At 51.4% G+C, this 11,431-nt stretch overlaps 1 protein-coding gene across 3 annotated transcripts in view; it reads right to left on the bottom strand.

Moving 5' to 3' along the window:
- ECE1 (endothelin converting enzyme 1) overlaps window positions 1-11,431 on the bottom strand; it is a 117,391-nt gene that overhangs the window by 43,279 nt on the left and 62,681 nt on the right. For all 3 annotated transcript variants that reach the window (XM_024125431.3, XM_024125430.3, XM_028487764.2), the window contains one exon: window positions 5,656-5,797. In XM_024125431.3, coding sequence (XP_023981199.1) covers window positions 5,656-5,797 — 142 coding nt within the window. The remainder of the gene's footprint in view (window positions 1-5,655; window positions 5,798-11,431) is intronic.

Here is an 11,431-nt window from a genome sequence, read left to right as displayed (position 1 = left end):
GTGTGTGTGTGTGTGTGTGTGGTGTGTGTGTGTATTTGTGTGTGGAGTCTGTGTGTGGTGTGTGATGTGTATGTGTATGTGTAGTGTGGGGTGTGTATGTGTGGTGTGTGTGTGTATGTGTGTGTGTGGTGTGTGTGTATGTGTGGTGTGTGTGGGGGTGTGTGTGTGGTGTGTGTGTGGTATGTGTGGTGCGTGTGTGGTGCGTGTGTTTTGTGTGTGTGTGGTATGTGTGGTGTGTGTGTGTGGTATGTGTGGTGTGTGTGTGGTATGTGTGGTGTGTGTGTGTGTGGTGTGTGTGGTGTGTGCGTGGTGTGTGGTGTGTGTGTGTGTGTGTGTGTGGTGGGGGGGATATAAAAGGCATAGTCCTTTCCTCCAAGAGTTAATAATTTAGTTGGGGATACACACGTTATACAAGAAAAGTAAAAAGACAACAGTAGGAGAAATGTCTGTCATTTATTCTACCAACATAGACTGAAGATATTTAGTCCATGCCAAATGGGTGATGCAGACAATACGGTGCCAGGACCCAGGAAGAAGGAAAGAGTCTTAGGAATAGAAGGAACTATGAAAAATCATTCCCACTGAGTACAAGGCAGCAGCGTTATCTCACTGAATTTTCAAAAAAAAAAAAACAGAAATGAAACAACCCTAAGAGATCACTTTGCTTAAGGCCATCTTTACATATGAGGAAACTGGGGCACAGAGAGACTAAGTACCCTGCTCGGTGGCCACTGGGGTTTGAACCCCAGCCTCTCTCTGCTGTGCCTGCTATGGGCCTGGAAGGGAGCCCTCCCGGTGATGACTGGCCCAGCAAGCAGGGCAGCCCCATCTGTCAGGCGCTGCCATGAGGAGGGATGGGAATTGGCGCAGCTGGGCAGTGTGGAGGGCTGCCAAATCCTCCAAGTGCCCCCAAAACACAGTGAGCATGGGAACCAGCTTCCTTGGAGCCGGTTCTCTCAGGACGTGGGGCAGAGGCAAGAGGAGGGGCCGGACTCCCGCGGCGAGGCTGGTCGGTGAGCTCAAGCAAAGGAAGCAAACGGTGGGCAGCCTGAGCCGTGGCCCAGCCCCAGCTGACGAGATGAAGCTGACTGCAGGAGATGGAGGCTTGTGACTAAGCACGCAGGCCCAGCCGCACCGCCTGCCGACCCAAGCTGACCGGCAACAAGAGGGACCGTTTCCTGATACGGGGGCGACACCCCCGTTGGAGGATGAGGACGCCGAGGCTCTGAGCAAGTGAACGGAACAAGGTCGCTCTGTGGCGTGGGAGCGCCCAGGCTGACCCCACACCAGGCTGCTTCGGCAACGCCAAGGCCGGGGTTTTCCCACTTTCCCTCACCACCCCGTGGCCAGTCATGCCAGGGGCTGCTGCAGCCCTTCTGGCGCGTTCAGTTCCCCACTGCACGGGGAGGAAGGCAGCAGGGCAGGCGTCAGGGGCTGTTTCTTAGACCTGGGTTCAAATCCCAGCTTTCTGCTTCTGGCCTCGCGCAAGTGGCCTCGTCTCTCTGAGGGTCAGTTTCTCCATCCGGAGAGGAGGAAGAACAGTAGAACCAGTTTCATGGTGATGATGATCTCATGGCTGGGCGGGGGGGCTCAGCTCCCTGGAGTCTTAGGGTCCAGGGTTCCCAGGCCAATCCTCAGAGAGCCTAAGAGAATGCATGGGCTGGCAGGGTGGTCTTCCTCTCACTCGGAGACACAATGCCAGCTGGGGCTGGGCAGCCTGTGTGCTTATTAACATCTGATGACAAACCCAAAGTCCTGAAGGCTGACAAAGGGCTCAGAACAGTCGCACAACAGCACAAAAATCAGGGCGACTCTATGTCGAGGTAATTACTTGTTTTGAGATGACCGTACAACAATTAAAGATTATTGAGCCCTTAGGCATGAAAATAGAGAAAGGAAATGGTAGGGGACACGGCACCATTTAAAATATCTCTAGGGCTTCCCTGGTGGCGCAAGTGGTTGAGAGTCCGCCTGCTGATGCAGGGGATACGGGTTCGTGCCCCGGTCCGGGAAGGTCCCACATACCGTGGAGCGGCTGGGCCCCTGAGCCATGGCCGCTGAGCCTGTGCGTCCGGAGCCTGTGCTCCGCAACGGGAGAGGCCACAACAGTGAGAGGCCCGCGTACCGGAAAAAAAAAAAAAAAAAAAATCTCTAAATGAGATCTTTGAGTCGCATGCCCCGCTTCCCGACTAAGGGAATGTACCAGAATCTTTATGGGAGCAGGGGGTGGGGGGAAAGAATTTCTGTGTAGTTTGAAAAAGCCTATTCACTATTATGATATAACTTCACATTTGGAAAAGGAAAAGAATACCTATTGTTTTTATACAACAAACTGCAGGAAGTAAAGCTTGACAAATACTTGGCTGGTGGGAAAACCCAGAAGCCAGCTGTTAAGAGGGTGATCCTCAGGGAGCAAGACACATCAGAATGTGTGTGTGTGTGTGTGTGTGTGTGTGTGTGTGTGTGTGTGTGTGTATATTTGTAGTTATCATAGGGGGACTTGGTTTTAAAACAAAATAAGAAGCCAGCTCCCAGGAATCAGTCTGAGAGGCTTGAGTTCTTCACTAAGCACCTAATCTGCTAGGCACACTGCAAGGTACCCAAGTGGTACTTAAGCAATAATCACTTGATTATTTAACTATTACTGGTTTGTAGATGCTTTACCAACTATCGCTGGCCTAGCAGGTGCTTAATGTACATTTGATTAATTAATTCATGGTTTCCAGGCCCTCCTAATCTCCTATCAACACCTTCAAAACTCAGCTCAGGCTCCCTCTCCTCGGGGAAAACTTCCCAGACCCTCATCCTTCTTTGGGCCCCTTGGCTCCCTGGGTGTCCGCTATCTGAGCACAGACCATGCTATGTCATGGCCGTCTCCTTGTCTACATCCCCCACTAGAATGTGAGCCTGAGGGTAGAGCCAGCATCTTACTTGCATTTATAGTTCCTTTGCCCAGCATTGAACTTGACACCTAGCAGCTGTCCAATACATGTTTGTTGAATGAATGAATGGCTGAGTGAATAAAAGAGCTTTGTCCAGCCCTTGGTCACCACCTGTGGATGCAGAAAATATTTCTTCCCTTTAGGACGTGTATGATCCGTCGAGCAGGTCCCAGACCTAGCTCACAGACACTCGTCTGGATGGCGCCTGGCCTCGACACGAAGTAAGACACTTCAGAATATTTTCCAGAGAATTTATCATTTGTTTTGCTGCCACTGCTTGCAAAGCATCTGTAAGTTTCTGGAAAGGATTGTGCAGCAGGAAGGTGGATAAATATGTATTTAAGTGCCCAGACATAACTTAAAGGTGAGTCTTTCAGAATCATCAGAATTTGCATTGACTGATGTTTGCACAGAAGTGGCAGATGCCAGCCAGCACCTGCTGCTGGGTAATAAGGTTATTGTCAATATCTGGGGAGGCTGCTGCTTTCCCAGGCCCAGGCAGCTGATAAAGACACATGAATTGGCTCAAGGGTCACCGGATCCCTGGCCCAGCTCCACCCTGGGGGAAGAATTCCCCTCACCCAGGTCCAGCCTGGGGAAAACCCTTCTGCAGCCCCGAGGTGGATGGGACAGACAGAAGCAGGATTCCTCCCTGCGGGCCCCACCTGGCACTGACAGAAGTGTTTGGGGCCCAATCACTAGAAGCCAGGCCTTGGGGGCTCCCTTCTGGTTTCTGATGGAGAAACAGCCTGGGAACTCCTAGGGGCAATCTCAGGGCAATGCTGCCTGCTGGAGTCTAGCCTGCTCCCCATTCACAGGGCCAAGAGCTGGGCAGACGAGGCTGGCTAGGGCCTATACTTCCCGGCAGGGTGTTCTGAACTAAACCTGATTTAGGATGAAGCAAGATGGCAGCTGCAGCAGGACTTCCCTGGCGGTCCAGTGGTTAAGGCTGTGTGCTTCCAATGCAGTGGGCGCGTGTTCGATCCCTGGTCAGGGAACTAAGATCCCACATGCCTTGTGGTGTGGCCCAAAAAAAAAAAAAAAAAAAAAGGAAGATGGCAGCTGCAGGAGGAGGGTGATCAGTAGAGAAAGGCTGTTCCCACTTAGTCCTCCTTCTTCCTCTTTGTTCATTCAATCATTTACTTATTCATTTTGCAAAGTATTTGCACATCTATGGCATGCAGGCACTATGCTAAGCACATATGGTTAAGAAATCATTAATTAATTAATCAGATATGCATTAATCACCTGCTGTGCTAGGTGCATTTGGTAAAAATCTACAAATCATTAGTCAGTTAAACAATTAAGTGATTATTTCTTAGGTACCACTTAGGCACCTGACATAGATTAAGTACTCATTAAATGTTTGTGGAAGGAATAATGAATGAATGAATAAGTGCTTGATCCAGGAGGGATGTAAGGATGACTCAGATGAAGCCCTGCCCTCCCTCCAGGCCCCCAAATCCCTTCCTCATCCCAGTGCAGCATGGCCACCCACCCAGGCCAGCAAATTCACAGTGGGGAAGGCTCAACAAAACCTGCAGTTGATGTTCCCCGATCCTGTGAAGGTTCACGATCGCTCTGATGGGATGAGTACCAGGTGACCAAGTTGATGGGGTTAAACTCTTGGCAAAGCCCCAGAGGCTACTCAACCAGGTGGCCTACTGTCATCAGAAAGCTGGATCTTGGGGCCCAGGGGAGAGATCCTGGAATTGACTGGACTCCCATCCTTATTTTTAACTTGGATCTGCCCTTTCCAGGTCCATAAGAGCTTATGAATCACTGATTCTGTGTAAGGCACTTGCTACATATACTCAGCCAGACACAGAGAACCAGCAGCCTCAGGCTGCTGACAGTGGGACTGAAGTGGGGTCTGATCATACTGCTATACAAGGTAGGACAGAGAAATGAGATGACAGAGGTACAAAAAGGTCCCTGGCTCACAGAAGGACAGCTTTTCTGGGAGTACTAACCCACACTGGGGTGCACCATGAATTACAAAGCCTGAGCTCTGGGGCCCGCCAGCCCACGGTTGAACTCCAGCTGCCCCACTCCCTCTCGCACTAGCCACATGACGTTGGGCAAGTTACTTAGCGCCACTGCCTTAGTTTCCTTGTGCGGAAAACGGGGCCAGAAGCAACCACACCTCAAAGGGCTACTGTGAGGAGGCAATGAGATTACATCCGTAACGGAGAGGCCTGGTATTTGGTACATGGAAAGTATTCAGCAAACGGAAACCATTATTGCTATTTTCTTGGAACTAAGGATGGAGGACACGGCCAGCCCGTGTGTCGAACCAGCCCACAGCCTAACAATAATAGTACCTGGAGCTAAGGCTAGAGAAGGCCTGTTGGGCACCAGGTATGTGATAGACATCATCTCGAATCCTCAGAGACATCCCCAAATGAGCACTATTTTCTCCATTTAAAGTAGAGAAGATACAGGCTCTGAGAGATTGAGTGACTTGTCCAAGGTCACATGGACAATAAGTTGCCAGGCCAGGATTTGAACTCATGTCCTTCTGACCCCAAAACCTTAACATCTGCCCAGCTCCCAGGTCTTGGTCTGTTGCAGCAACCCCAGCCTCCAGACCCAGCTCTCTCCTTGGCCTCGGAGGCCAGTCCTGGCTTGAGCGGGGAAGCCCCCTTACACAAGTGGACAGAGCCTGGGGCAGAAGTGAGTGAAACCCATCACGCAACATGGGGGCACCTACTTGTCCGGTACTGGATGCCTAGCGCTGCCAAGCAGGCCACCATTCCTGCCGCCAGAAGTGCCACCAGTACCACCAGCCGCTTCTCCAGCTGGGTCCGTGCGGCCCAGCACCTCTGGCCACTCCGGGGGCTTCGGAAGTTCACCTGTAGGGAAGGAGACAGGCGGGGCGAGGAGAACGTGAGCCCAGGGCCCCCACTACCCAGGAGGAGGGGGCTCCATGGCAGGACCCAGCCCTGGGGAGACATCAGGGCTGCCTGATGTCCCCTCCTGCCTCAAGGGTGGTCTGGTTCCCATGGAATCAGTCCTAATCCAGGAAAGGAACCACCACCCTGCTCGGCAGCTCAGATTCGCTGCTAAACATCAGAGTCAAGCAGTCAACCCAGCTGGGCTTGTGTTTTTTGTGTCACCCGATACGGGTAGAAGAAAAAAAAAAAAGATCAGCTTTTCCCTGTTTCTCCAGTAAGGAGTTAAAAGAAAAAAAAACAGGATGTTTGGACTCGCAGGCATCCAGCAGACATCCAGCTGGGCTCTCTTCAGAGCCCCAGCTTCAACAGGCCGGGGGCGACACAACCCCCATGATGACACAAGCACAGTGCACACTTCCCAGGGGCACAGACAGCCTTAGCTGTCGAAACCGTCATAATCCCACGAGGGCTGTGTTCTTAGTTTCTTTTTACAAATGAGGAAACCGAAGTCTGGAGAGGTGAGACCCTTGCCTCTCATCACACAGCTAACCGGGTAGAGCTCGGATTTGAGCCCAAGTGTATTGATTCTAGAGCCCGCCTGTGGGTCAGAGATTAGAGTCTTGGGAGATGTCAGGGGAGATGCAATGGAGAAACAGCTCCACTGGAGCAGGTCCTCAAAGGGAGGAAAAAATGTCCTCAGCCTAACAGTCCAGCTAAACAGGAAAGGAGGCACAATGGGAGGAAGTGGAGGGCGTGACAGGGCTTTCCAGGCTGAGGAGGAACCCACCAGTCTATAGCACTCAGAGCCCTCGGCCCGGCCCTCAGACCCGAGGCCAGCTGGGGGCTCCCCTCTGTTCTACGAGGCGCTTCCTGCAAAAGCCAGGGCCGCGGGACAGGAAGGGTCCCCTGAAGGTGGGGTTCAGTTTAGTGACATTGTGGCCAGCAGTCGAGCACCAACTCAGGGCCACACTGGAAAGACCGAGGGGAAAGAGAGACTCCCTTGCTTTCAGCTGTTCACTGCCCAGCAGAGAGGCAGATAAAGAAACAGACTGGGGTGGGCAGAGGTTCAGTCTGGGAAGGCTTCCTAGAGGAGGGGATGCCTGGGCTGGGTCTTAAAGAATAACTAGAAGCTGGCCAGGTGAATGGGGAGGGGAAGGGAAAAGGGGGGCCTGGATCCTAAGGGGTGCTGTGAGCCAGGTGAAAGACCAGGGACTTCCTCCTGAGGGCTGGAGTGATACGATTAGATTTACCCTTTGGAAAGGCCAAGGTGTCAAGAGCAAGGCTTGGAGGGGAGCAGGCATGCAGGCAGGGAGACCCACAGCCTGCCAGGAGGTGAAGGGGGTGATGTCAGGGGAGATGAGGAGACCCAGCCTCTGACCTGCGAGTGCCCCCCAACAGCTGAGGGGACGGCTGCCCCTAGGAGCAGGTCACACAGCCTTCAGGGAGCCTCACACTGGCCCCTGGGGAATCTGAGGCTGGTCACCTTAGGGAAGGGCATTGAACAGAATCATGGTCATCACTGGCTATTTTGCGAACAGAAAATGACTGGGGGCTGCTGCTCTAGAGAAAGAGGAGGACAAGAACTTTTTGTGGGAAAAAAAAAAAAAAAAAAAAAAAGATGGGTTCTACAACCGAGAAAAGGAACTTGAGGCTTGGTGACAATGCTGTGGATGTCCGGGAGGCTCGGACACAGAAGCAGCTGTGGCAGGCGGGGGTCAGGGTCCGGGTCGGGGTGGGCCGCCTCCTGAAATCCCTTAAGAACCTTTTTAAAAACGTGAGACATGAAGATTCTGACCACGCTACTGGTGCAGACACAGCCTGGGAGGATGCTGACATGCTCACAGCAATCAACATCTATAAAGTGCTTTTTCAGAGGCATCAATTCTCTCACGCAGTTTACCCGGGGCACCGGTATTTCAGAGGGCCCCCAAAGGATTTGCCTTGTCTGGGGATGCCGACATTTACTTTTCCTGGGCCCCTGAGCTGGTCTCACCTTCTGCTTCCCACTCTGGGCCTCTCAGTGCCCCCATTGCCAAGGCTCAGCTCGTGGGGGGGAGAGGGGTGAAAAGCTAAGAGATGGAGCGATCTTGGTGTAACAGGTACCCCGTCCCCTCGGAGGCCAAGGATCACAGCCGTCAGGGCTGGGGAAGCAGAAAACCCTCTCTTATGTGGACAGAGCAATACCGAGGTGCAGGGAAGCTGAGGAGGTGAAAGGGAGAGAAAGAAGAAATAAAAGGGAGAGGATGAAAGACAAAGGGAGGGAAGGAATAAAAGAGTAATCATGGCAGGTATTGTTTGAGGGCTTTCTGTGCTCCTGGCATCACGTTCATTCTATTTTGTTGCTAGATGATGCTATTCTATCTTCACAACATCCCTAAGAGTAGGTATGAGTACTAGCTCCAGAAGAAACACAGGAAGTGGGCTGAGGAGACAGCGTGAGAAAACCCACGTCCCTCCCGAACCCACAGCCTCAGCCGAGTGGCCACGCTGCCCCCCAGGAGCCGCAAGCCGAGCTGAGCCTCATTGTGTAACGTCAAACAAACAGATGGTGTTCACTACAAAACTTAAATAGAATTAAGTCAGAATTAAATTAAAAATTCATAGTTCTAGGCAGAAATGGCAAACGGAATTTGAAAATAGGGTTTTTAGTCTCTGTACTATTATTTGCTCAACTTGAACTACCCGCTTGACAGGCCTCTTGGTTTCTGCACAAGCCTCGTGTCTGAGGGCAGAAGAAATCCAGAGGCATCCTCCCGCGGCAGGAGAAGTCACCGGGAGACTCCACCAGGATCAAGAGGCCTCTCCAGGAGAGCCTGTCCAACTCCTGGGTGCAACGGACAGGGCCGGGGCTGTGGGTCTGAGCTGCTGTCTGGCTCCGTGCTGTCTCCTCCCTGAGTCCCTCTTGTCCCCGCCTTGCCTCCTTCAGAGCCGGCCTTTTGGAAATGAGGGCATGCTGATCACGAGAGAAGGGTCTGCAGGGACGTGGAGGGTCAGGGGATTAGTGACGGGCAGCCCTCTTGGTCTCTGGAGAGGTAACAGGGAAGGGGCCTCAGACAAGGCGCAGAGCTGACGTCTGGAAGATGGGGTAAGGATGACCGTGAACGCTCAGCTCACTGGCAGGCTTAACATCCTAGCGACTGTCGCGTGAGGCAGAGAGAGAATGAAACAGAAAGGAAAGGATGCGCTGGCAAGACAGGTAGAGAGGGAGACAGAGAAGGAAACAGAGCTGGAGAACGAGAAAGAGGGAGGAACCGTCTAGCTGTCCAGCCCAGGAGTTCCCAGGGTTTCCACAGCCAAGGGAACAGAGCCCTGATGAGGGATAGATATTTGGTTACAGAAGTGAGGGCCTGGTTCAGCAAGGTTCTGCAAGAACGAGTTCTGCAGGTGAGGATGGGACACCACGCCCGGGACCCAGGAGACAGGCCAGCAGAAGGGGAGGGGAGCCTGGCTTTCAGAGGAAGCAGGGGCTCCAGAGGAAGGCAGAGTCTTTTCCTGAGTCACCGCCTGGCCCCCCAGCGACCTGGGCTGAGTGGAGCAGCGAACAGGAGTCAGTCTGGCCAAAGGTTTGGCAGGGAGCGCACCCGCTGCAGCCCGAAGGCCAGACCACTCCGTGAGGGCTGGCAGGGAGGTCTGGCTGCCTGCCTTGAAGTCAATCTTTCAGAGCAGACAGACCAGGACAGCCTGGCCCTGCGTGATATCCTGCCTCCGTCAGGGTGTTAGGTTGGGGAAGTTTCTTCTAGCACAGTTTCTATATGGTGAGCTTCTGGCTGAGGCCACTGGGGCCAGGCCAGAGTGAAACTATAATGCCCTCCTGTCCTCCCCATTTCCTTCCTGAGCCCTACCTGCCCCTCTGCCCCTGTGCCTGACTCTCTTCCAATGACTGAGAACAGCTTATAGTAGCACCTGTTGGGAGGAAGGGGACTCCTTATATCTAAACAGGATCAAAGTCTAGTATTTAGAAGAAGCACTTTCCAGCTCTCTTTGCTTCCCAGAGCAACACCCAACTGCTGATGACACGATGGCACAGGAGAAAGGGCACAAATCCGAGAAGTCAAAGGTCAGCCTTGACTTTATCAAGATCCCTCGTGTGTCCCTGGGCAGCCTCTGGACCTCAGTCACCTATTTTTAAAATGAGGAAGTTGGATGAGGTGCCAGGTCTGACCAGCTCAGATCCCAGAACAACTCGAAGGCCAGGAGCATAAAGATCTAACAGGCAGGTAGAGCTGAAAGGGTCTCCTGGTAAGCAAAGAGGTCTCTGTAAAGCACTCAGTGGGACTGTCTCTGAAATCACCTGCTAAAGACAGCTCTGTGCCTGGTGGGGGGAGGGGGGGAGGGTAGAAAAATGAGAAAACCACCACTAAGAATTAAATATCTCAGCTTTCCTTTTTCTTGAAAAAATTGATTTTTAGGATTAACTGGATGAGTTTCAAAGGTTTTGGTAAACAGCTGTGGCCCTCTGCTCCCCAGTTGAGGCTGCAAGTGTATCTTTAGCTATTTCTCTTTGAGCCACTGGGGTGTGGGGAGACCAGTCAGCCAGTTTGAGCAGAACAGAGGCAAAGCTATTATATTTAGGGCATCACTGAGATATCATGCCTGGTGATCCCATAACAACCAAATGCATTTTCTGTGCATTATACATGGTGCTTTCACTTATATTGTCTCATTTCAATCTTTGCAACAGCTCTGAGAGGTGGATTAATATTAACCCCTTCTTGCCAAAAAAAGAGGTTTAAGTGACTAGTTTTCAGGTCTCAGAGCCCATGAGAGGCGAAGCTGGGGTTCCGTGTTAGAGATGGGACTTTCAATTCTCTACTCAGTCCACAGTGACTAATTTTAGTTGACTGTAATTAACTTGTACCTCAAATATGAGATCAAGGAAAAGAAAAATCCTTTCAGGTGAGGTACAGGTAGAAATTTGCTCCAGCTAAATACAACACTTTGTCAGCATGTTCAGGCAAAAAGGTGGCAAGTTTGGCTGAAAGATGCAAGTTTTCATTTACTAGTGTTGGTATCGACGACTTTGAAGTTCCGAGAACCAATGGGCTTCCAAACCTTGAAAAATCAAGTAGCTGATTTTTATAGCTGCCCGTCAAGAGAGGGAGATTTGGGGGGACTGGGTCCATTTTAAAAACCTAAAATTGAGGGAGAAGTTGCGTTTCTAGCAATCACTCACAGGAAATTATTCGAAAGTCTAGAAAATGGTCACCCACAGTGTTACAGATACTGGGCCTGCTGTCTGACTGTAGCAGATTGAGTAAATATACTTTTATACATTGGTGCCGTAAAGTATTATGATTTTTAATGGCAGCATGTTTTGGAAGTATTTTTTTATTGTTTTTATTTTTTTGGTCCCACCACATGGCTTGCGGGATGTTAGTTCCCCAGCCAGGGATCAAACTTGGGCACTCGGCAGTGAAAGCGCCGAGCCCTAACCACTGGACCACCAGGGAATTCCTTGGAAGTATTTTTTAAATTGAGGTACAGTTGATGTTTTCGAAGTTTTTAACAACATAGAAAAATGCTTATGAAGTGGCATTAAATGAAAAAAGCAGGACAAAATATTGGGTACTTAGAGTGAGCTCAACTATATTC

The sequence above is a fragment of the Physeter macrocephalus genome, chromosome 3, assembly GCF_002837175.3.
Source record: "Physeter macrocephalus isolate SW-GA chromosome 3, ASM283717v5, whole genome shotgun sequence".
Taxonomy (NCBI): Eukaryota; Metazoa; Chordata; class Mammalia; order Artiodactyla; family Physeteridae; genus Physeter; species Physeter macrocephalus.
Note: the sequence above shows the minus strand (reverse complement) of the source record. Positions and strands in the feature narration are given on the sequence as shown.